The following is a 27,154-nucleotide window of genomic DNA, read 5'->3' on the forward strand; positions in this document are numbered from 1 at the left end:
ATTTTTAAATTCATATGGAAAAACAGAAAGATTTTCTCACTTGTATGTGCAACCGTTCATTCTCTTCTATCTTCTTTTGCAGGTCTTCATCAAAGACACTCTTCTGCTCTTGACTCAACTGAGAAGAAGATTCTCCACTTTTCTGATGGAAAGAATAAGTTATGTCCACATAACTTTCATCCTTTAGAGAAACATCCTAAGGTACACAGATTCTCTATCACCTTAGTAGCTTGTCTCTTCTACGTGTTCACCATTCTCAAACAATCCTGCAAAAGGTATACAGTCCATCATTTAACTTTTCCTATGTGACACAAGTTGGAACTGTAAATATTGCAATGAGCAGGAAAGCTTAAAAAAGAGAGAGAAAATAACAGATAAGGCTCACTATTCTTTGCAGATGAATTCAGGAGTAGTTCTGTTGGAAGACAGAGCAGACCCAGAAAGCTAGCAATACAAATATGCTAATAAATATCATTTCAATCGATCTTTTGGTTTGGGAAATGACAGTTTTACCAATTCCATGAGTCTGAGTTGCTAGAACTCCTTTAAGAAATTAACAGCATTCACAGAAACACATTTATACAGAAGTTCACATAAATTTCTAATTTAAAAAAACGTAAGATAAAGCTATTATAAATAAACAGAAGGAAAAAGCTCAAAGATTATGAAAAATACCTGCCTTTTGCCTTTTTACCAATATTAACTTTTTCTACATAGAACAGCATTATTTAAGAGCCAATAATGAACATCTGTTTTCATGAAATACACACAGAAGTGAGACTATTCAAGGGACAGCCTAACAATGAAACTGTTCAGACATCAGTCACCACCCTCCTCTGCCTTTCTTGTGCTTCACTCCTCACTTAAAATGAAGTCATTAATTGATCCAATGTGAACCAGTGATTAGAAAGCCATTTGAAAATGGAACAGCTATGTAACAAACAGACAAACAAATAAACATTAAATGCGAACACAAGAGGTATGTGCACACAAGGAACACTGTTGAATGACATATTCTGGGTGCTTAGTGCTTCCAAATGTGGAAAGCTCTTATTAAAATTAATTCAGAAGTAATTATACCCAAATCTCTGCTAAAACAGCCCTGGGAGAGGATCTCACTAACCTGGGGAGCATGTTTGAAATACAGATGGTTACTCCCTCCCCAAGGGTCTTTCAGAATTTCCAGAGCATGTGTATTTTGACAGTTTCCCAAGTGATTCTAATACGTATCGGTTTTGGCCTCTCTCTTCCCCATTTATTTGAAAATTACCACTCTAGAGAATTCTTCCATGTAGGGGAAATGCATATGGAAATGTACTAACACATAATTATGTCAACTGCCCATCATATGGCAAATACAGTCCTGGGTACTTTTACATGATCCCATTTAATCCTGACAACAAACCTGAGAGTATCTTCCCCACAACTGAGGTTGCAAGGCTAAAAAATTTGCCTAAAGTCATAGAACTATAAATGGCAGACAAAGAATTCAAGCCTGGGCTCAACTGCAAAGCCAGCACTCTTCCCTCCACACCATGCTGCTTCAGAGTTACTGCGGGCCTTCTTCCCTCCAACCATTCTATTATTATTGCCTCAATCCACACATTTGTGGGGTGCTGTTCTACAAACATACAAGACTTCTAAAGACTCAATCACTAGCTCCTGCCCTTAAAAAAGAAGCAACTTCTAAATCACAGAATGATCAAAAGTACTGGACCATCCATCTTAGAGTAATCAGAATCTCACCTCACTACATAAAACCAGAAGGGAAAAAATTATATTTACATCTCAGGACAAGAATACCAAATTGAACTCCTAAGACTAAACACCCGAAGAAAATACATCTGCAACAAACTTACAAGCCTAATGTATGAGTACTTCAACTGCTACTTTCACAGACAGCAGTTACACTTTGACAATATTTCTCATTCTATCTGCCCTACCTTGGGTTAATGGCAACTCAGTATAACTAAAAAATATCAATAATTTTGACCAATATGAGATACTCCCTTCACTTTTCTCAGTCACTAAATCAACTATGTGCATGTTGGCTCCTAATAAATTCTTGAAAACTTACTTCCATATGAAAATGCCTCTAATACTTGGTATATATTAATAATAAATGTCTGCTTTCTTGACCCAATATCCTGGTGTAATAATGGAACTTCAGAGTATTTGGAGGTGAGGTCTTCTGTTAAAACCAGGATGGCCTGGAGATGTCTGTACCTAATGACAAGGTCACACTAACTTGCTTTTACTTGACCTACCTTGTTTTTCTTGCCTCGGGGTTCACTAAGAGCCAGTTCATCTTGAAGTAGCTCTACCCTCTTGGCAAGCTGCAGATTTCGGAATGTCAAACTGTCCATTTCCTGCTGCAGTTTTCTCAGTGATTGATCCTTCATTTTCAGTTGTTCCTACATCAAAGTGAAAACAGACCATTCCTTGTAATTTAGCCTTAACATTTAAAAATAATGAAAAAAATATATTTTTCTTTCACCAAAATATAATCAAAACCTCTTGCTTTAAGGAATTCACGTATGTTTATCATTACAGTTCCTATGTTTTTAGCTCTGTTTTGTGACAAAATCATTTTCTGGCCAAACCAAGCATATTTAAAAATAAAACTAAAAGCGTATATATACTGAAGTAACAGTCATAGACTTAGAGTAAAATATCCACAACTACGTGTTGTTATATAATGTTGTTATACTTGTGTCTGGCAGTGAGGAGACACAAAGTCTGAGGCTACAATTTTATAAACTTGAAAGTTCAAAGAGAACCTCAGACTCACTGATGATGCCCTTCAGTAAGCAAGAATAGAAGAAATAAATTTGTATTCACTATTTCCTATAAATCCTCCTTGAATTTAAGTCAGTCGAAATGAAGTCTTTTTAATACACTTTAAATTATTCTGATTTGTCAAAGATAAAAATCAGTATTATCCTAACACAAGAATAGTTTCAGATGCTTTAAAGTGAAAATAGAAACAAAATCTAAAATCTAAACAACACATCTTCTACTGACCATTCTGTACTGTTTATACCATGACAGGGTAAGAAAATGGGAAACAAGAGAAATATTTAGTTTCACTCTATTTTTTAAAAAAAATATTATTCTGGGGCTTCCCTGGCAGTCCAGTGGTTAAGACTCCGTGCTTCCAATGCAGGGGGCATGGGTTCGATCCCTGGTCGGGGAACTAAGATCCCACATGCCACGCGGCACGGCAAAAAAAAAAAAAAAAAAATCATTCTAATTATATTTTCCTTACGACGTTCTGACAACTTTGTGTTCACTGGTACTCAAACACAGATGGCCATATACTACCGTATATTGAAAGATCTGTACTTTTATTACTTTCATTGAAAAACCACTATAAAGCTAAGAGGTCAAGTTTTAATGAATAGGGGATTTAAAGATATTGAAACAGCAACCTAAAAACCAGAGGCTGGTGTCTGCAATCTATTGACATTATTTGCATGTTGAGGGCACGGCTAGAGGGATAGAATATGTTTTCATTAAAGAGAAAAACAGTTTCCTTTTCTGTTGTTTGTTTAGTAAGTCCTTAATTTTTACTTGAAGTTCAATGGTAAACTTAGGCCCAGCCCATGTCCAAATTACTATATATTTCAAATTATAGAAATTCAAATCAATGAATGCTTACTGTATCTAACAACTCATTGAAGAGACAAACCCAATATAATCAAATGCCTACTCTAACAGAGACATCCTAACACTCCCACTGAGCAAACTGGCAAACTGTCATTCTCACCGTAATTTTAATGACCACTGTGACGAATAGTAAAACATAAAGTAATTTCTTTACATCCTTATAATTAGTTAATCACTAGTTGACTAATGTTCCAACTCCATTAACCAATCATTAATTTCAGAAGACATCCACCCCAACCTCTCTGTAAACCCTAGTTTCTGCAATGAGGACGATAATAGTGGTGTCTGCCCTCACAGAGCTGTTGTGAAAACTGAGATAATGGATGTAATGTGCTAGTGCAATGCCTGACACACAGTGGGTGCTCAATAAATAGAGCCTGCTGTTGCCACCACAGCCACTATCACAGAGTTAATTGAACACAACCAGCAACAGGAGGGTGTCAAACACCAGAGTGGGCTACTAAGACGAGCTAGGAAATACCTTCCCTGGTAATAGGTTTTAAACATCATGAGGAGAGATAATAATCATTTCTTCAGTGATTTAGGCAAAATAATAACTTGGCTAACATATCCTGACTTTAAAGCTTATTTTTAATCATCTCAGCTTGGGCACAGAGAGCTTTGGGAGTATGGGTAAGATGCTCTGAACTATCTCAGCCCTGAGTCTGTGGCACAGCACCTGAGGAGGGAGCGCCCTCAAGAGACAGATTTCTCTAGTGGAGGGTCCAACACCAGCCAAGTGAAAGGACATATCTCTGGGTCTTGGAGACCTGAGTGGAAATTCTCAGGATATGTCACTGGTTGGGGCCTACTCCAGAAAGAGAGAAGAGTAAAGGGAATCTTAAGCCCTTTTCTCTAAAGAGGGAGCAAGGGAGAGAGCAAAAGAATGAGGTAGGCAGTATATTTAACTGAAACTTGGCCAAGAAGGAATCCATATCCTAGAATTAATTTTTCCAATTAAAACTATCACTAAGCAGTACTTATTATATGCCTACTAAAATGAGGTAGAAACGTATTCCTGCAACTCCCACCACATATCTCCTCTCAGTTAAAGGTGCTGATGGTAAGAAGTATCACTCAAACAGTCCTCATTAACACAGGTTATTACTATTAAACAGCTCGACCTCAAAGCAAGATTAATGGACTAAATGATTCACACTTTCAAATCCATTTAGTAGGGGACAACCATCGGCTGAATGCTGGGGATATAAACATGAATATGACACAGCCCCACAGAGTGCTATCAGATGAAGCCAGATAAGAAGCCCCATTAATCCTGATGAATTTAGCTATGAGAGAAGCAAGGTATGAGAGAAATGCCTTACATACAGTCCAATAATACATTTTTGTAATTTCTACCTAAGGAAGTCAAAGCACATCACATTCATACCTAAGCAAGTAGGAAAGTTAAACACAAAAAAACTCTATTACCCTCCCCTATTCCTAGTGAGTCACTGTCAGAGTTGGGAATTTAACCCAGAAAACAAGCTGAATTCCCTGCTGTGAGCTTCACCAAACACTAACCTAACCCTCACAACACAAAATACCCTGTAGCCTACCTTTAAAGCAGCAGAATTCGCTTGTTCATCCACGACACCTTTTTTCAAGACCTGATTCTGAGCCCGAAGCTGAAAACAGAGGAAGTAATAATTAATTTTTAATATAAAGCACTCACTTATAGCAAGGAAATCACTTACCATAACTTTACAGGAATCAGTACGCTGAGTAACTATCTGCTCCCATATATATGAGAACAAGAATAGTAGCCCAGAAGAGAATAGTAGAGATCATCAGTCTGCCATTTTACAAATAAGGACACAGAGGCTGAGCTGCCCAATGACAGAAGACTAATCAATGCAAAATTGAGACTAAAATCCAGGTCTCTCGACTTCCTGTACATGGTTCTTTCTATGAAACCAATCACCTCCCTAAATAAAAACTAATGCAATAGATAATAGGGTACTGAGTATGTCATTTTCCTTGAAACTCTGACACACCATTCATCTGTAAAATACATACAACTGGACTGATTATGGAATAAGAATTCTACAGAAAATCAAAGTATAGGGCATCAACATACGCAGCAGTACACTGTGCCTAATGTTAGTCATGCAAATATCATCACCCACAATAGCCTCAGGAATGGAGAACTTTTAATCAGGCATCAGCGGAAGCAGTGTACAAAAGCAACTAAGAAGCAAGCTCAATATAGAAACTGATAATAATAGCAGCTAGCATTTGAATGCTCGTTACATACCAGGCACTGTCCTAAATACTTTACATACGCTACCTCATTAATCCTCACAACCCTATGAAATAGGTGCTATAATTATCGCCATTTTACAGATGAAACCAAGGTACAGAGAAGTTCAGTGGCAATGCTGAGATTCAGACACCAGCAGTTTTGACTCCAGGCATAATGTCATTAGACAATACTGGCTACTATTTTATAAAGCTACATATAAGTGAGAAAAGTAGTGGGCTGGAGAGGTGGCAGAAGCCTTTGAAGAGGTAGGACTTGGGCTTCTTTCACAGTTTTTTTTTTTAATTGAGGTCTAACTTTATTTTAAATAAAATATACAAAACAGAAAGTATACAGCTTGATGAATTTCTACTTAGGTATACATCTATATCACCACCACCAGCAGGGTTTTGAAAGATAAACCTTCTGTAGTTATCAGCAAGCACAACACAGAGCATGTATAAATATAAATATACCAGCCCAGTGCAGCTGAAGCAAAAAGGGTTACAGACTAATTTTCTGAGGACTCAGTACAGAGACCATGAAAGACCAGGTTCTTCTCTGAGAAACTAAATGAATGGGACAATTTTATCTATGAGCTTAAAAAAAAAAAATCTACTTCTAGTTCTGCATAGCTCACATCTGTCTCCTGAGAACAGAAATGACCTTTTTCTATGCCAAAAGGGTAGGAATATTTGAATATTTATGAATTATCTATAATTGTTTTTGTGTGGCAATGACAGAGATGAGTAGATGCAACAGAAACCACATGGCCCCGAGCCCAAAATATTTGCTATTAGGCTCTTTACACTCTGCTCTAGAAGTTCAGAAGAGAGAAATAAATACTTTAATGTTGACTTCCATTGTGTAGTATTTTACCTTTTAAGCAATATCAACATATTCTTGGATAATGTGCTACCTAGGTAAGAGAATTCAAAAAATACTTTCAAATCCATATAGCCAAAGGACAGTGATACTACTTCGGTCTTTAGGTTTCATTTCAGACCCCTGTTCTAACTTTGCTCTCTGATCTTCTTTGTGTGGTATTTAGAAGCTCCTAATGACTGCCTCAAGGACTAGGGATGAAGCTTGAAATCTGCTGAACTGACAATTTTCTGTAGTACCAGAACTACATCAGTTTTCAAACAAACAAAAAAAAAAACCTCACCTTTAATTTTTAAGGCACACTTATAAGCTACATAAAGCAAACTGAACAGCCTACTGTGTCATAAAAGCAAAATTAAATTTTTCAGATTACTACTGTTTGGAACTTAATCTGATTATAATGAAACACGATTTCTATTTTCCTTTGGAAAATATTGTTTGCTAAATTGATAACAATTCAAACACAGTTTCAATGGAAACATTCAACAGAAAATGCAGCTTTTAGAAATATTTATCGAAAATCCCTTTCTATTATTTGGTAGGTAGAAAAGGATAAGCCTGGCCTACTCCACTGTCTTGTTACCTGCACTTGGCATTTGGCATCTTCCTGCATTTCAGCATCACTATTGCCACATCTCTGCATTACTGACCAACATCTTGTAAAATGCGGATACCCCTGTGACCAGTCTGGTCTTTTACAATCTTATCTTTCTCCTCACCAGCATTCACCGCAGTAGGAGGCAAATGCAGTGTTTGTTTCAGAAACAGTTACTGATGGTCACTAATGCCTCTAGGAGACTAGTGTGGAGACTCCAGTGGATGTGGATGTAACTGAGAAACAACTGCCCTGAAGTCTCCACTAGGACAGAAGAATTCTCCAGAAGGTGACATAGCCTATTTCCAGCAGCTGTGCCATGCACTTCTGTTCCATTCAGTAGAGAAATGGTCCTCTGAATCCCAACTCAGAAACCCTCTTAGTCCTTTCAAACCTCATTTTTCATTGTGTTGTAACCTTTTGATTAGCTTTACCTTTACTCTGAAAACACAGCCTTTTCTCATTTTGACCAACCAAACCCCAACTGTTCTTCTTGAGCCTACCTCCTACTCTGGTCCTACTTCTTCCATAAATTTTCCCTAACCACTCTCTATAGTGCCCCTATGGTCCACAGTGACCTTGCCCTCAGTTCCCTGGGCACTTGCTAGTAACAAGACATCTCTTATTTAAACTGTTCAGTTTTAATTTTACTTTTTAAAGCAGTACATTTTACGTTTACTAATTTATGTATGATTTCTATACTGAAGTCCCATCTGCCAATTAAACTGTCCTTCACAGTAGAGACTACAGTATACTTCCTTGTATCTCCTGCCTACAATGAAAGATCAATGCTATGGATAGAGAAGGCACTCAATAAATTTTTAGTTAATTAATCAAATTAAGTGCTGTAGGGCTTCCCTGGTGGCGCAGTGGTTGAGAATCTGCCTGCCAATGCAGGGGACACGGGTTCGAGCCCTGGTCTGGGAAGATCCCACATGCCGCGGAGCAACTAGGCCCGTGAGCCACAACTACCGAACCTGCGCGTCTGGAGCCTGTGCCCCACAACAAGAGAGGCCGCGATAGTGAGAGGCCTGCGCACCGCGATAAAGAGTGGCCCCCGCTTGCCACAACTAGAGAAAGCCCTCGCACAGAAACGAAGACCCAACACAGCCATAAATAAATAAATAAATAAATTTTAAAAAAAAATTAAGTGCTGTAAATAAAAGGTGTTTAAATGTAACACATTAAACAACTATAAGAGATAGCTAGGATCTTCTGTATTAGAATCACTCTTACATAACTGTTTCCATACAGTGGACATTCTGACATTTATACATGTTTTATGACCCTATAAAACAAATCTTTAGATGTATAGCTTTTCTCCATTACAAAGTAATGTATGCAACAGACAACCTGAAGCCCATCCCTAAGCCTCACCAAAACCCTGATTTCAGCACACTTGAGTCATCTGCAAACCACAGCTTCAGTATCTCTGGCCTGGATGATCCTCAAGAAAACTCCCAGTTCTAACATTTTAGGTATTCTACAGTGCTGGGAATACCACTTAGTCTTTCTCTCTGCCTACTAGCTTGTTCCTCGCCGTGGAAAAGGATAAAGTAACTGAAGGCTACATACTATGTACTAATGGCTGGGGTCATTTTGTCACTGAGTTGGGAAGAAAACTTTTTTTTCAGAGCTGCCCTCAAACGAGACCCTTTCTCTAGCTCCTGCTCCCATGCGAGGAAATTCATGAGGACAAAACTCCCACTCCCAATCCTGTAATCTAGCTGCCTCATCAGGGACTGGTTGGAAATTCAGCCGAATTAAAGACGGAGAGTAGGACACCCCTTGTCTTTCTAAAGCCTTGCTATTCTAAGTACGGTCCGCGGACAGCTGCAGTAACATCACCTAGGAGCAGAATCTCAGGCCCCACCCCAGACCTACTGAGAAAGGATCTGCAGTTTAACAAGGTCTTCAGGTGAGTCGCATAGACACTTACATTTGTGATGATCTAGGGGCTAAGCTAGCACAGCTCAACAGCGTAGCCATATTCACATGTGCCTATTTAAACTTAAATTACTTAAATAAAATCCAAAATTCATTTCCTCAGCTGAGCTAGCCACATCTCAAGTACTCAACAGCCCCACATGCTAGTGGTCACACTACTGGACAGCAAATATGCAGAACGTTCTCATTCTCCTGAAAGTTCCACTGGATAGCACTGAACGCAGACTGTTTTCCAATCCACCTTTAGTAGTGAACCCTACGCATTAGGGTAGAAAAAAGCTGATACTCCATTTTAATCCAATCCAGCCTCAGAGTCTATTTCTCTTACAAGAGAGGGCGATCAATCAGGTTCAGCCAAGCCCTGCTATCTGGAAAGCAAATACACCAAATCAAGGCTGATCCTTTCCCAAAATGAGCAGCTCTAACAGTATAAGTCTAAAAAGTTTCAAAAGGCAATCTCCTATTGTAACTAAAAGAAGCATCAATTGCAAAGTCAACTGTTAGAGAAATAATGGATGTTTACCTTTCCCATTGGCTTTTTTTTTTTTTGCCAGTATCACACTGTTTTGATTACTGTAGGTTTTTTTTTTTTTAATATTTATTTATTTACTTGGCTGTGCCAGGTCTTAGTTGTGGCACATGGGATCTTCGTTGCCGCGTGCAGGATCTTCCTTGCGGCACTTGGGATCTTTAGTTGCAGCATGTGGGATCTAGTTCCCTGACCAGGGATCGAACCCGGGCCGCCTGCATTGGGAGCGTGGAGTCTTACTCACTGGACCACCAGGGCAGTCCCCCCATTGGCTTTTATTGCCTTGAAAAGAGCTTTAAAAAGATTATCTGAGCAAAAGCTACTATACTGATACCATTTCCTGAGCAATAGTTCTGGTAGGCATCCAAATGACTGGAGAGGTTTGTTACAACACAGACTGCTGGGTCTGACCACCAGTTGCAGATTCAGTAAGTCCTGGGTAGACCCAAGAATTTGTCTTTCTAACACATTTCCAGCCACCGATGATGCTGATCCAGGGTCTACACTTTGAGAACCCAGAGTAACACAAACACTGGAAAGATCAGAACTTCAAACTTGCCTACGCATGAACATGGTGCCAGGCAAGAGTGCAAAAGCCCGTTCAGAGAAAGCAGGCTGAAATCAAATGAGCCAGGACTGCATGCGCTCAGCCTCGTCTCCAGAATGAGATATACCAGAGCATCAGAAGCAGACCAGGCCGTGGAAGAAACACCAAGTAAGAAATGGTCTTTGAAAAATGAGGCCTTGATTAACTTTCCCTCACGTCTCAAAGGGGCAGCCTCCGTCTATTACCTATTAACTTCATAAATCTCTGAAAACCAGCTTCTACATCCCATTCCCCTCCCCCAAACTCTGTTAAACCAAAAATGTTTAACGCCTCCAGTGATCGCCTAATTGCCCAAACCAGAGGGTCTTCATCTCCACTTTTACTGACCTTTCCTTAACAACCTGTCCACCTCAGAAATTCTCACCTGCTTCGGTCTCCATGGTTCATCTTTTATCTAATGAAACTCTCAGCCTCTTTAATGGGAGCTCCTCAGACTGCTTTTTTTCCTTCTCAAGGGGAAAAAAGACTATGACAGAAGTTACAAAGGAAGAAATGGGCCCCTTCCCGGAACACAGGCCAAGATCTGCATTAAATAAGAATGAGAAATTCTGCAAATGCCCTTGGTTTAGGGATCATGCTTGCTGCTCTCTTGATTTGTAGGCCTCCTTCTACATATTAAAAGGAAATCTTTTTTCTTTGTATCCTAAATAAGGAAAAAGAAAGATGTAACTGGATTTCAACATCAGCCCACAATTTCTGCACCAGGGAAGCTATCAAAAAGGTAGAATACCCCCTTCCATAGGCACAGGGCTGAAGGTATCGATAGCATAGATCTTATCTAGAAATTGCTTGGCACTAGAACTGACAGGGAATGAAAAGCACATGAAATCTTTTGATCAATCCCTGTTCTCACATTCTGAAATTTCCATCACATTGCAATTAAAAGGATGAAAAAGGGTCTGGCCCAATACGGGAGATAACCTGAAGTCTGGCAGACCTCCTATAGTCTCCTTAGCATTTCCTGCTACAGTCACATCCTTCCCACAGGTGTTCCCCAAAGAATCTACCTAAAGTGATTAACTCTCAAAGTTCAACTATTGTCTTTATGGGAATTATTCCAAAAGCTTTGGCCTTTGTCCTGACTTTCAACCAGTCCCTCTCCACTAGAAATTTTCAGCAATTACCCCAACATCATCTCAAGCTACTATGTGAATAAGATAGCTTCAATGTACCTTCCAACCATAAATACTATGATTGCACCTAAACTTCGCTCCAAACTGGCTCACCTTCCTGCCCACCTTCCTCTGCCAGTGGCAGTGGTGTTCCCTCAGAGCAGTCCATGGGTCACCTTCAGGGTCAACTCTCAGTCTTCCCTCACTCATCACGTCCCACAGAATGAATGAGACACAAGGATGACTGCCTTGACACCTTTATATCCTTCATAAGTTTGCTGCTATGTGCAAAGCAGGCACACAAAAAAGAGGTAAACTAAACCATATTTTTTAACCATAATTCCTAAATCTAAGCCCCCTTCTCCATCTCAACAGTCACAAACTTTATTTAATCCTACATTACACTCCCCCAAATTATTCAAAGAGCCTATAGTCTGGTCTTCTTTTCACCAATCTTTCCCCATTTAAGTCCATCCTCCACACAGCTACCAGTTTTCTTTCTAAAAGCAATGTCACTCTCCTGTTCGAAAACCTTTAACGTCTCTCCATTACTCAAAGTTCAAACTTTTTATTTGACATCCACAACCCTTCGTGATCGGGTCCAAATTATCCCTCCAACCATATTTCACCACTCTCTGTCATGTATCTGAACGTGCCTTCATGTCAGCAAACAGAGACTGTCTCCTTTGCCTGGAGTACTACCATCCACCCCTTCCTCCCTATTCCCTACTCCCCAATCGAAGTAACTTCTACCCTTACCCGCCATTTCTTCTGTGCTCCCACTGAGCTAACACTTGTCATCCTGTATCATAATTATGTACAACAGTTGAACATTCTATCAAAGGGTTCCCCTTAAGGTGGAACTCTGCCTCACTCAACAGGGCCTGGCAGATTGTTCGCAGGTGGCACTAACTGTCTGCTGAACAAAAGCGCTTACAAATCCAAAATAAAATCTTTCAAAGTTTTTATTACTTTTGGGAGGCTATACGATTATTTCAGCAATGCAGTCGCTGTGCAAAATATTTCTGAAACTCTCTTCTGCCATTTGGAATTGCCTTGTGAGCTTGTTTACTCTCCAGAAAAGAAAATCAGTCCCCTTACTTTATACTCATGAAACATTTTCACCCAAAAATAGTAGAGCCAAGTTTGAGTACTGTCATCCTCCACCCACCACACTGCATCACATGGATTTGTTCCAAATAAGTTCCGGCCCTTTCAAACAAAAAAATGTTCCTTCAAAGGATAAAAACTTGCCGTCACTAACATCATGCCACAGGCCCTTAAGGCAAATTCAAATGGAAACGCAAGAAGTTTTGCCAATGGTAGCACCCATGGAATAAGTGTAGCATCCCAAAAGGCTCCCATTTGATGGTCAAAAGACTTAAGTGTGTATGTTTAGGCACAGGTTTTATTTTTCAAAGAATATTTCATTTTGCCCTGCTGCATATTTGTTACATGAAATTAAAAAATGTGTCTCAGTTTCTCCAAATGGTAAAAAGGGGGCTAAGTCTTCCAGTTGCTCCCATGAATGCCAAGATCATTGAAAACTAAGTTTAATGACTAATGAATCAATTTCCAAAAATGTAAGATTCTGCTTTCAGGACTTGATTAGAATATTCCTGAGGCAGAAGCACCCTACCCATTAAAGCGGCACCACCCTTCTCCGAGAAAAGGGTTCCATCATTTAAAAGACTGATGCCATAAATACAACAAAGGGACAGTCCAGGTGATCCAAGAAAAACAGAGATAAAAGGACACAGCCTTAGCACTCAAGCTTTCAAAATCATTTTCAGACAACACCTTGCCAAAGTACTGAATCCACTCACAACCACCCATCTCTGCTGAAGCAGTTTACACGAATGACTCTATTTACACTCCTGATTTGACTGGGGGCAGATAAATCTCTTTATCCTCATATCATCCCTGTGGGAAAGGAGAAAGCTTGATCCTTCCCATCGCTGGGCTGGGAAAATTGAGGAAGCAGCCGTGGAGGGATGGTCCTCACCTTTCCTCGTCCCCTCCCGACCAGCACCAGAGGCGGAAGCCAGGATTTCTGACATCCCAGTCCAAGCCCGCCAGTTCAGTGAGAAGGAAGAATCAAACTCCTGCTCCTTCCCGCAGAAACGCACACGGACCCAGACACCGCCCGGCCCCATCTCCTGAGAACTGCAGGTGGAGGCACGGTAATGGTGGACAGAAGAGGTGGAGGAGAGAGAAGGGGCGCGCTCGCGTTCCCCCCTCCGCCGTCCCCCTGTGTCCCGACAAGTCGCTGCCAAGGCAACCCGAGGCCACAGGGCCGGGGACCCCCTACTCCCCGCACACGACGGGTACCTTCGAATACTCCTGAGCCAGCTTCTGGTACTTCCCCTGCAACTCTGCCGAGGCCATGGCCTCCCCCGCCCCGTCCAGGCCAGGATGCCCAAGGCCGCTCAGCCCCGCCCCCTCGCCCCCAACCCCAGACACGCTGCCGGGTACGGTTCCGCCAGAGCCTGCCCGCTCTACCACCACCGCCGCACCTCCTCCTCCACTTCCGGGTTCGCCCGGTGAGAGGAAGGCGGAGTGGGGCCGGGGGCGGAGCGACCACCGAGGGCGGGGCAACGTCTTGACATCACGGCTCCCACCCTTCCGCGCCCGAGCACGTGCGCGCGCAGGCTCCCGGCGCTCCTGGGCTCTGCCTCTGGGACCGTGGGGCGCCATCTTGACGCATGGTCCAAGATGGCGGCCTAGAACAGGGAAGGAGAGAATGAAAAGGGGAAGAGAATGATGAGAGCCCACAGAATGGGCGGGGGACGGTGGAGAGGGGCGGTGGTTGTGAAGAACCGAGGACCGGAAGAAGAAACATTCTAAGCGCTTCAGGAATTCTGGCCGGACACACCGCCCTCCCCCGCTGGTTCCCATGGCAACCGTCTGGCGTTTGATGGTTACGTCTTTCAGAAGGTGCACTGAGAGAAAGACCTCTATATTCCGCTACCTCGTTTTCCGGATATGGTAGCCCCGGACATGCCCTGCATTGTAAACTCTCAGACCTCCCCCAAATTTATAACGCTCGCTGCTGCCACCCTCTCCTGCTCCAGACCAGACAAACCTCCATTGTCTTATATTTTGACACTGAGATGTCTTTGTGTCCATTCTCTACCCACTCCATTCGCCCACCCCTGCCACCATACGGGGACTACATCAGAGCCTTTTCTCAGTGGACTGGGAAACAAACCTTTAGGAAATTTCAGGGAATGACCCCTGCCGCGCATGCAGAGAGAGTGGAAGTTAAGGACAAATAACTGGACAACTGAAGCAAAAAATAGTCTGCCTGAAACATTTTACGCCGCTTCATTCATTAAATATGTTTTGAGGACGTATTATGTGTTAGATATTCTAAGCATTGCATTTATTGCAACATTGAAATGTTCATAGAGGAATGAATACATAAATTCAGAATATATGTTTGCCATAAATTACAACACAGCAGTTTAAAACTCATAACCTAGATCTGTATATATCTGCATATATCTGTATATATCAACATGACAAAACTGTTAAATGTAAAAAGCAAATTGCAGTATACTACAGCATGAAAAGATATATTTAAAAAATATGAAGCAACATTTGTACTGCTCATGGACACATGAACAGGTACTAAAAATAGAGAAACAAGAACTGGAAGGATACACATCAAATTCTGGGTTGTGATTGCCTCTAGTGAGAAAAAAGAAAGGGGAATGAAAAAGAACAAAGGAGCATAAACTTCATTTTCATTTAATTTTTTTCAAGTAAATGTGACGAGATGTTAACATTTATTATCCAGGTAATAGGTACAGGGATGTTAGTTATTTTGGCATTTTAGAATGCTTGAAATTTTCCATGATTAAAAAAACTGCTATCCTGGTTTCCTGTTTGACTATGAGTAAGCCTGGGATTTTACAGTGAAGGCCTGAGCCCATATGCACTTTTCAGCCATTATAATGTGTAAAAGGATTACAGACTTTTTAAAATGTTAATTATATTTTTCAATTTGCTAATAGCCAAGTCCTGCTGTCCAGCAAACTTGCAGAAATTTTTTAAAATTATTATTATTAGTTATCCATGGCACCACCAAGCGGCAGAATTAAATATTGTAAGTGTATTTCTGTGGTTTGTAAGGTAACAGAATTTTCAGTTATTTAAAAATAAAATGCCATTTCAGAACTAACATTCCAAAGAAAGAATGTGCAACTTTGGCTATAGAGCCTGTGTAAGTTTATTTTACTGAACTGAGAAATTTATGTTTCCACTGCTTAACCTGGTTGTTCTGTCAGATGCATTGTTTCCAGATCTCAACTAATAAATCTGAATACATTAAAGTTAGGAAGCTATAGACTGAGAACAGTGTGGAACTTCCTATGGTTGTACAGATAATGACCAGTTATGACATTGGGTTACTTAGATGACATTGTCAGTCTCTGAGTGAACATCATTTCCTGGTGCGGTAGAGTCATATGTTCTCTATCTTTGCAGACAACTGAAAGTCAAGAACTTCTTTCAAGCTTCGAAGCTCTGTCCTTTGAAATCATACATTCTACTTCATAATAACCTGCTATGTGCAGCAGCTATTACAGTGACATTGGGAGACCAGCTAGCCCCACCAATACCTCCCCATACAGTCATTAAGATAACTAAGTAAAGATTTTCTCTGGCCTGGTTTCACATCCCCATGGCCGGTCACCACACTTGATTATTGAGGTAATGGACAATGAAGAGTGCTTATATGGGTGGATATAAGGAAAGGATTAAAGAAGGCAAATTATAGGCCTTTTATTATGACATATTGTCTTTGTTATTTATTTTTTTAATCCAGTGGGAAAATATATGTCACTCTACAATGAAATTAAAAGAAGGTAGGGAAGGAATAAAAGAAAGAAAAGAACTTCGCTCCGCATGAGTTTTTCCTGAGCAGTTAGCTCCAAAGTTTACATTTTTGTAACGAGTACTCAGTGAGACAAAATCTGAAGACTTGCAACTTTAAGGAGCTCTACAAAAAATGGGAATTCTGGGCTTGAAATTTTGTAACTTTTTCCTTTGGCCATGCCCTCATGCTTTGCCTATCTCAGTCACAGCAAGACAGAAGAATGACAGAATAAGCCCAGAGCCCTGACATACCTTGTCTAAAATCACATGAAAGACACTGGCAGAAGCAAAACTAGAACCCAGGTCCTTCGCCTCCACTGCAGGCTGTATTTTCTCTGTTTGGTTTAGTGCCCACATGTGGTAAACCCTTTACTATTTAGTTTAAACAATAAGGTGAATGAGTCCTAGATTAGAGGTAAGGATGCCAAAGGGTATGTTATGTTCCTTGGTATTTATTTGGACTTGTACCTTCATGAAATAGATACCTTTAGAGCTGTTTAAAGGGAAGGGGGTGGGGCTGGTCTAAGTATCCAGGGGTCTCTCTCATAACCCAAGGGAAAGGTCCAGGAGGTGGGGCGGGTGCAGGTGAGAAGCAGAAACATTTTACTGCTCACACCTCATTTCTGACCCCTGCTCTCCTCTGTGTTTTCACTTCATAGTTGTTTTTTCCCTTCTGGTTTTCTCTGCTGCCCAGTCTTACAGGAGGAAATGGTCACATCCAACATCCAGATTTATATACATTAATCTATAAGATTTTTTTAAGTTTATAACTGTATTCTACATGTATTTATATAGCCTTGCATTTTTAGAAAGAAGACTGTTATTCACTATTTTCTTCCCAAGCCAATCCATTAGCAAGACCCAAATCTGTCCACTATTTTCCACCTCTATTGCTACTATCCCTTGTCTGGATGCCTCAAAAAGCCTCCCACTGGCCTCGCAGCTTCCATCCTTGCCCAACTGCAATCTTTCCTCCACAGAGCACCCAGTGTGATCTTCTGAAGCATAACACTTATTAATTAAAACCTTCTAGAACCCACAGAGCACTTAGAACAAAGTCCATATTCCTTACCATGTTAATAAGCCTTTACATAGTCTGGTCCCTGTGACCTCCCTGCTTCATGTTCCAAAAGGGCAATAGCAAAGCCTCAAGTCTTCTTAAGGTCTAGGCTCTAGAATTTGTACATCACTGCTGCCATATTCTACTGATCAAAGCAAATCACACAGCCAGACCAGATTGATGGGAGTGGAGAAATACACACTGCCTCTTGATAGAAGGGGCACAAAGATCAATTGTAAAGGGTATGAACACAGAGAACCCTGATTCACTGGGGTACATTATTAGAACAATCTACCACCCTTCACCTCCTACACTACCCTTCTTTCTGTTCCTCAGTCTTCAGAAACTTTGTACCTGTTTTTCTCCAGTGGAGCTCCAGAATTTCTCTGTAGGAGGAATTTAGGAGGATAGATCTAGTTGGAAGAGGGAACTGGGTAGGAGACATTTAGAGCTGAGTTTGGATAGTGAACTCACTGAACTTATTTAAGATGGTTCGAGGGAGCTAAACCCCAGACACCGCCAGCCTTTCCTTGGTGCTGCTGCTCATTATACTTGGCCTGGCCTTTCCTGGATCTGGGTATGATTGCATCCCCATCATTCAGGTCTTAGCCCACCCATTGCCACTTGGGAGAGACATTCCCGAGCATCTGCTTAAATACTTCCCTTTCCCATCTCTCTGTGCTCTATTGTTTTATTTTCACCATAAAACTTATTGCCACTTGAAATCACCTGAGGCAAATCAGCAGCTTTTGTGAAACCCTCCATGTATGTATCTCATCTTCTAGGACTCTAAGCAACTTCTCCAGAAGGGCTCTGGGGGCCCTGTCTGTGCAGAGCTATCTGCAGACCTGACATTCTAGGTTAGACAGAAAAGTGGCCTCTCAAAGATATCCACGTTCTAGTCTCTGGCGCCTATGTTCAGGTACATACAATTAAGGTTGCACATGGAATTAAGGTTGCTAATCAGCTTTCCAAAGAGAGAACCAAAGAGATGGCAGCATGAAAAGGAATCAGCCCAACGTTGCTGGCTTTGAGGATAGAGAAAGGAGGCCACAAGGCAAGGAACGCAGGTGGCCTCTAGAAGCTGGTGAAAGAAAGAAAAGGAATTCTCCCCTAGAACCTCCAAAAGGAACACAGCCCTGCCAAGAGACTGATTTTAGCTCAGTGCAACCCCTTTCTGACTTCTAACCTCCAACACTGTGAGATGACAAATTCACGTTATTTTAAACCACTAAGTTTGGAGTGATTTGCTACACCGGTAACAGGAAAGTAAATAACCCCTATAGTGGAGGTAACTCATAGTGCTACACCCAGCTCCTTTCTTCTACTGTGACCTGAGGTCACTGATCATCCATGGCTCAGAGTCATCCCAGCCACATTCTTCCCAGTGCCCAGCCACACACTGTATATTACCATGGCTACACTGCAACACTGTGACAGGTAGAACAGTGGTGCATGGGAGCAGGCTCATACTGGCTTGAGAGAGCCAATTGTTACATTTTCAGGAGTTGTGCAAGTTAGTTATTAAACGCAGCCATCATTAAAGATTAAATTATATGAACGTTAAATAAGTTATATTACAAAGATAAATATTCAAAACTCATCACTTCCTTATTTTACTATATTTACTATATTTAACTCTGATCTAAGCTCTTGAAATTACTTTTATTGTATCTATACAATACTATACAGCGGTGTGCTATGCATATCTTTGCAACTCTGCATTCAGTGACATCATGTTGGTAGCTTGAAACTGGCCATCATGGGAGGATTTACACCATGGAAATAGGCAAATGCTACAAATCTGGGCTCCCTCCACCCCAGAGCCAGTTACACATTTGCCACCTGTGTATAGGACATTTGATACCTGACTTTGGAGTGTTACCTACAACTTCAAGGTGCTCTTTGTATTTTCCACAACGAAGGCCACGAACATCTGCGCGAGGCAAAACCCGGGAACTACTGAGGCAAAATTCATCTGCTAGGCCCCTGAGGTCTCACAGAGTCTGGGTCTAATTCATCTTTATTTTCCTAATGCAATGAGTGCTCAAGAAATGACAACTGAATAGAGAGAAGAATCCGTAGTTTCTTCAAGGTGAAAAGTGACACCTAACTTGAACAAGGCCCTTTCGATCACAGAATGACTAACACTCTGATTTTCTCTATAATTAATGAGTTATCATCATTAGGTAGTTAATTTAAATCAATAGGAAATGTTTCATAAATGTTAGTAGCTGCTATCATTACAATTATTACTTTTAACCCACAATCTATCCAGGTCCATTAACATATCAATGTTCTTCTATATTAGGTATCTTTTTTCTTAAAGCCAGGCGAGCAAAGTCTTATATTTACCTTTTGAATAATACTTGATTATGAGAGCTTTTCTTGTCTTAGCCTTTTAAAAAGTTTCTAACAATCAGAGCTGGGAAAACTGGACAGCTACGTGTAAAATAAAATTAGAACATTCCCTCATTTACTAAATACAAAAGTAAACTCAAAATGGTTTAAAGACCATAAAACTCCCAGAAGTAAACATAAGTGAAACACTCTGACATAAATCATAGCAATATTTTCTTAGGTCAGTATATGTATGTGTATATATACATGATAGACCGTTACTCAGCCATAAAAACAGAATGAAATACTGCCATTTGCAGCAATGTGGATGGACCTAGAGAATATTATGCCTAGGGCTAAGGCAGACAGAGAAAGACAAATACTATATGATATCACTCATATGTGAAATCTAAAAAATAATACAAATGAATGCATATACCAAGTAGAAACAGAGTCACAGACATAGAAAACAAATTTATGGTTACCAAAAGGGAGAGGGAAAGAGGGAGGGACAAATTAGGGGTATAGAATTAACAAACTACTATACATAAAATAGATAAGCAACACGGATTTACTGTATAGCACAGGGAATTATACCCAATATCTTATAATAGCCTATAATAAAATATAATCGGCAAAAAACTGAATTACTGTGCTGTACACCTGAAACTAACATAATATTGTAAATCAACTATATGTCGATGAAAAAAGTTCCTAACAATCAATAAGCCCAATTAAAAATTTTCACTAGCAAATTAAAGACAAATAATTATTTTTCTTGCCTTTCCTATATGACAATGAGAGAAAGTTGGTAAAAGAAGTTTCTTCTTTACAGAACAATTTCATATAATAAATATGGAGGGATAATAGAATTTTTAAAAATAAATTTATTTCTTTATTTTTATTTATTTTTGGCTGCGTTGGGTCTTTGTTGCTGCTCGTGGGCTTTCTCTAGTTGCGCGGAACAGGGCTACTCTTCATTGCGGTGCGCGGGCTTCTCATTGTGGTGGCTTCTCTTGTTGCGGAGCATGGGCTCTAGGCACGCGAGCTTCAGTAGCTGTGGCACGTGGGCTCCAGCCGTTGTGGCTCGCGGGCTCTAGAGCACGGGCTCAGTAGTTGTGGTGCACTGGCTTGGTTGCTCCAAGGCACGTGGGATCTTCCCGGACCAGGGATCGAACCCGTGTCCTCTGCATTGGCAGGTGGATTCCTAACCAATGTGCCACCAGGGAAGTCCCTAGAATTTTTAAAAATCATCATTTTGCAATTCCTAACAAGACTCAAGGCAAAGATCATTTGAAACCATTGGATGAAGAGTTGATGGGGAAGTTTACACTGAGGGGATCAGGTCACAACCACCTGGAGCTACATAGTGTCTTAATTAAGAGTGGGGCAACCATGCCACTTATGGACTTTCCGATGCAGTATAGGATGAACTATACAGCACCACTTCTGAAGCATACTTGCCAAAGTATTTAAACTGAATCTCATCCGGATTTTAGACCAAACTTCTAGTTTATAAGAAACCCGGGAGTTAGAGGGAAAAGTTAAGCAACACTACAGAGGAGCTAATGGACATGTGCAGAGTGTAGAACTATTGGACCATAAGAAAAGGAAGAGCAGGGGTGCTTCTGAGAAGAGACTTGGGGTTTTCTTACAAAGTTAAACATACACATTCGCTGTGACTAGTTATTTCACTCCAGGGTGTTTACCCAAGAGAAATGAAAACATACATCCACAAAAAGAGTTATACAAAAGTATTCACAGCAGCTTTTTTCTTAGTAGCCCAAATTGGAAACAATTTAGATGTCTAGCAACAGGAGCGTGCCTAAGCAAATTGTGGTACGCGCATGTTATGGACTGCAACTTACGATAAAGGGAACATGCAACAACGTGGATGAACTTCAAAAACATTATGCTGAGCGCAAGAAGCTGTACACAAAAAAAGTACATACTGTATATTTCCATCTTATATGAAATTCTGGAACAGGCAGAGCTTATTCACAATGAAAGAAATCAGAGCAGTGGTTGGGGGTGAGGGGAGAGTTTACTGTGAAGGCACAGGAGGAAACTTTCTGAGGTGATAGAACTGTTCTCTTTCTTACAAGGTCCTACTGTATAGCACAGGGAACTATGTTCAATGTCTTGTAATAACCTCTAATGGAAAAGAATCCAAAAAAGAATAGATATGTGTACATATGTATAAATGAATCACTTTGCTGTACACTTGAAACAACATTGTAAATCAACTATACTTCAATTTAAAAAACTATCTTGATAAGGATATGGGTTACCAGGTGTATACATTTATCAAAACTCACCGAATTGTATGCTTAATACCTGTGCATTTCACTATATATAAGGATAAGTCAATTAAGAGGGAAGGAGGCAGGAGGAGAGAGAGAGAGAAAGCAAACAACTGCAAAACAAGTTTTATATTCAAAGACACTTGAATGTAGACTGCTTGTATGGGCATTTAGATGGCTCCAAGGGGTTTTTAGGTGTAATAATTGTGTATGGTTAGGTAAGAAAATGCCCAGTTTTTAGAAACGCCTACTTCAGTATTCAAGATAAAGTGACATGATGTCTGGATTATAATATTTAAGGGGAAAAAAAGGCAACTAAAAAATGAATGGGATACATAAAGCAAGAGTGACAAAATCTTGATAATTCCAGAACCTGGGTGGTGAGTAGATGGAAATATTGTTCTCTTCTCCCTATTTTTGTGTATATTTGAAAACTTTTGTAATAAAAAAATTGAACTGTCCTAGGTGAACAAAGACAGAATATAATACCCACAGTGTAAAAGCAGAAAATATATGGAAACTCTCAAAGTTATGTTTTCTTTCATTATCAGACCAAGGATCAATTTTCCCCTTTTTTCTGCCTTGGCGGGATTTTTCACTGTTGATTAAAATTCACACATTCCAAGATCATAGTTACGAATGGATTATAATAATCACCTTTATTTCATATTTCCATCAACAGTTATTGAGAAATAACCATTAATATGCCCCGCTGAGAACGTTCCAAAAGCATCCCCTAACGCCCAATTACTCTCCCCGGAGAAGGCGTCACTGGCTCCGCAGAGTGGTTCTTTCTGCCTGGTATTATCTCTTGTTGCCAGCAGGGGGCGCGCACTCACCGAATTTGTCTAGGAAAGATAAAAATCAGACGACAGTCCGACTGGCTGATTATGAATCTTTCGGTGCGCCTAAGACCAGTGTTTGTAATTGTTTAGGCACGTCTCTAGTGACCTCATCCCACTACACCTGAGTCTTTTTGGGGAAACAATTAGCCTGTTTGAACAGAACAGGCAAGGCAAATTAGTAACTGGAAAATTAGTCATTCTACAGGATGCGATGGGACATCCTGTATTCCCTTGCGGCTTAGAGTTAGGGTGTGGACCCTTCTTCACCTGGTGGCTGGGAAAGGAGACAAGTCACGCCTCTCCGCAGGGCGCAGCCCTTCCTTTGTCCTGGGTAGGCTGGGGGGGCAGAGCAGGAAGGAAGCGGGCCTTGGTGGACAGGGCTTCCCTGCGACAGATGAGGGGACCCTCTGGCTCGCAGCCTCCTGAGCCATGAGAGGCGGCCTTTGGAAGCCTCTGGGCTGGAGAAGACCCCGAAGAGGTCGTACCATGTGCTCTGCCAACCCTGGGAGGGGATTCCCCAGCACATCCTGGGCCCTCTTCCGGGCCAAATTCCTGCTCTGTGAGCAAGGCCTTAGAAGACACGGGGCTTGAGGCAGAGGATGAGAAAAGGAGGGCTCGCTCTCACTCAGCTGCAGGCCTTCCCAGCAGAGCCATCACCAGAGGGGGGCCCCGGGTGAGAATAGGACTCCACCGGAGAATTACATTCTGGCCACCATTCCTTTACACCTTCATGCGTTCATTGAACAGGTACCAGTGTGTGTGTGTGTGTGTGTCGGGGGGTGTGCCAGGCCCTGGGATAGGTGGTGGAAGCACCTTCAAGAGCCCACAAACAGCCATCTGGCGGGGGAGGCAGGTCATAAAATCATACTGATACAGCAAAAGCGCTTCAGCAGCTACAGGTACAAAGCGGCTCTGCGCTAACACAGAGGAAAAGAATCTGGACCTTTTGTGAATGGAAAGGAGGAAAGTACCGAGGTTAGGGAGGGTTTACAGAGGAGGTGGGCACTTGGAGATTCAGTCAGCCCGTCAGCCAATAAACGCTAACTGAGTGCCCTGTGTGTTGGGCACAGTTCCAGGCACCGGGACGCATTAGGAAAGAAACAGTCCCAAACCCCTACCCTCTGTGGAGGTGGTGCTGTGGTGAGGGACACAGAGCATGAATAATAAATACAGCCAATACCTACAGGCTAGAATGCTCTCAGGACAGCTGGCGAGGGGGTAGAGTTTATGGTGAGGTGGTCAGGTGAGCCTCATTGAGAAGGTGAGACTTGAGCAAGGACTTCCAGGAAGAGCAGGAATAAGCAGACCCCCTGGGTGCAGGTATCTGGAGGGAGTGTTCCAGGCACAGGGAGCAGGCAGGGCTGGTGCCCGAAGTGAGAATGTGCTGGCGCATTCGAGGAAAGGCAGGAGGCCCATGTGGCTGGAGCAAAGGGGAGGGAATTGGAGAAGGAGTCATTTACAGGTGGTCTTGCAGGCAGTTGTAACCACTCTGGCTTTTACCCTGAGAGAAGTGGGTCATCTTCGGAGCAGTGGTGTACTGGTAAATTGAGTCTCAAAAAAAAGAAGCCCTGGTTTTTTAGCATCTGCCTATTTCTGTGGTGTAAATACTCCCACACAGCTTATTCTAAGCTACCAACGTGACACCACTGACACAGTAGGGAAGACGTTTGAGCGTGGTGTCTCACCAGCTGGGACCAGCTCCTCCAGCCCACCATTGCTTTGGAGGGTTTTGAGCAGAGGTGCGACGTGATCTGACTGGTGTCTTAAGGCCACTCTGGCTGCTGTGTTGAGAGCAACTATGGGTGGGGGGGAGGGCAAGGGCCAAAGCAGGGGGCCACTTTGGAAGCTAGTGCTGAGACCAAGGTGAGAGAGGATTGTCTCGGAGGTCAGCAGCAGCGGAGACAGTGAGTCCTAGACAGATTCTTCTGGGTGTATTCTGAAGGAGGTATATTGAAATCCACCTGGTTTCTTGGCAGACTGGATGTGGGGTGTGAGAGAAAGACAGCGATACAGGATGGCCCTGCGGTTTAATGGAAGGCTTGGAGGGGAATGAGCAGAAAGGCATTCCAGGCACAGGGAACAGCATGTGAGAGCCATGTTGTAAGCACACATTGTATTTGGGAAAAAGAAACAAGGAGGGGGTGTGGCCAGTGAGCCCGTTACACGGGCAGAGGCTGCAGACGGGGCTAGAGAAGAGAGTGCACCCCAGAGAGAGCCAGGACTCCGGCTGTAGCCAGGGGACAGCCACTAATGGGGTTTCAGCAGAGAAATATGTGCTTAAGTTCATAAGAAGAAGAAATAACTGGAGAAGCTGGAGGCAGTGAGACCAGTTGGGAAACTGCAGCATCGATCGTTCCAGGAGAGGGAGCGGGAGTCTCACCCAGACAGTGGTGGTGAGGCTGGAGAGAAGAGGAAGAGAAGGAAGAGTCTGATGGCCTGGCACCGGTTCCAAGGCCAACCTTGCATATGGACCACGGAGCACAGTGGGCACTCCGTACCTGTTTGTTCAATAAATTAACTAATTAGCTGATTGATGTGAGTCTTGTCTTTATAAACTTCCTCCCCTCCCTGTACTTATCTCCCAAATGAAAATGTCTTTTCCAGTGGACAAATAAATTTATTATATTAGAAATATAGTTTAAATGCACATGCCCCTGTAAGGGAGCCGGAAGGTTCTCACTGTCAGTCCAGGGGGTGGCCACGTAGGTGTCCCTCAGGCTGTATGAAGCAGGCTTGCACACTCACTGGACGTGTGTACGTGCATATTGGCTGGCCATGATTCACTCTACCACGTAAATGACAGAACACAGAGCCCTTCCTTAGACCGAGCCCTCGTTTCCAGGAAGGAAAAGAAGCCAGGAGTATTGGGCGAGGACAGAAGGTAGAGAGGAGGGAAAGAAGGTGTAGACAGAGCATAAGAGACTATAACCTTTGCCCGTTTGTTTGCTGTTGAAAATTCACGTGGCCACGTTTATCTGTAAATCCACATCTTTCACCTGTCACACTTTAGTTAAGGTGGTGTGATAGGAGGACAAAGGACAGGTCAGTACTTGGTGGCTGACACAACAACACAAGACACACAGGGCCCAAATTTGCCCCTTAGCAAGGTTGTGTGGGACCATCCCAAGACATCATTTTTTATAGCACTGTAAAAGCTCCATCATCAGGCCCCTGGTCCATCTATCTGGGAGGAAGCTGAGTTTTTCCATCCTTCAAATCTCTTCCCACCCCACAAATAGCTTCTCTTCTCCTCCATGCCCAGGATGCACATGTTTCTCTTCCACAAGGCCTTTCTGCACAGCATGTGCAGCCAAAGACCCGCAGACCGTTCCAGACGGATCATGAAGCCCAAACCCCACCTACTCCACAGAACCAGTTATTACTTCCTCAAGTGCAGTCGTGGATTGTTTTTCATTCTTATAGGGTTTGTTTTCTCAGTTAGCCTGCAAGTGTGAGTTCAAGGGCTGACCTAGCCGGGGCTGGACTCCCACAGGCTCTCAAGGATATTTACTGTTCTCAGATAATGACCCACACCCCTAAAAGGAAACGATAGATGGCCACCTTTCGTGCTCAGACTGTGAGGAGTGTATCCATTCATCTCCACCAGATTTGGATTCTCTCTAAAAGGACCAGAAGACTTTGTGTGTGTGTGTGTGTGTGTGTGTGTGTGTGTGTGTGTGTGTGCGCGCGTGTGTGCCTGATTGTAGGTGTGTGTCCATTTTTGAGAGTATAAACATATTAATAACTATCATTTATTAGATGCCCACTGGGCACCAAGAACTTAATATTCTCATTGAATCCTCACAACAGCCCAGTGAGGAAAATGTTATTATGGAATCTGTGATTAATAAATCCATTACAAGCTAGTCGTGGGAATGACATGAGACTCTCTGATTTATTTTCTCTTTGGAGATGTTTGATGATTTTTACAGCTAGGTCAATTTTTTTCTACTTTATCACTTCTATGGGATTACACTGTCTATAATTCAGACTGTTATGCATGATAACCAAGTTTAATTAGAAAAATAAAAATGCATTTCTGCATTTAAACATTTTTAACAAATGGTAGTGTTACTCGTGAACAGTTCTAAGTCAAATGATTTTACTAATAGAAAATACTCACTTAAGTAACTGTTAGA

At 41.8% G+C, this 27,154-nt stretch overlaps 1 protein-coding gene across 3 annotated transcripts in view; it reads right to left on the reverse strand.

The window, feature by feature from the left end:
* The window catches only part of PPP1R21 (protein phosphatase 1 regulatory subunit 21), a 70,110-nt gene extending 46,851 nt beyond the window's left edge, over positions 1-23,259 (reverse strand). Inside the window, exons 1-4 of one of the 3 annotated variants that reach the window (XM_082427692.1) lie at positions 14,103-23,259; positions 5,229-5,297; positions 2,268-2,414; positions 41-142 (exon numbers count right to left, since the gene is read on the reverse strand). In XM_082427692.1, the coding sequence (XP_082283818.1) occupies positions 41-142; positions 2,268-2,414; positions 5,229-5,297; positions 14,103-14,195 (411 nt within the window). In that variant the 5' untranslated portion in view covers positions 14,196-23,259. Of the gene's footprint in view, positions 1-40; positions 143-2,267; positions 2,415-5,228; positions 5,298-10,838; positions 13,302-13,917; positions 14,012-14,102 lie in introns of those variants that run through there. The other 2 variants (XM_082427691.1, XM_082427693.1) reach the window with 2 other exon arrangements.
* Between the last annotated feature and the right edge of the window lie 3,895 nt (positions 23,260-27,154).

The sequence above is a fragment of the Balaenoptera physalus genome (assembly GCF_965194825.1).
Source record: "Balaenoptera physalus genome assembly, chromosome: 15".
Taxonomy (NCBI): domain Eukaryota; kingdom Metazoa; phylum Chordata; class Mammalia; order Artiodactyla; family Balaenopteridae; genus Balaenoptera; species Balaenoptera physalus.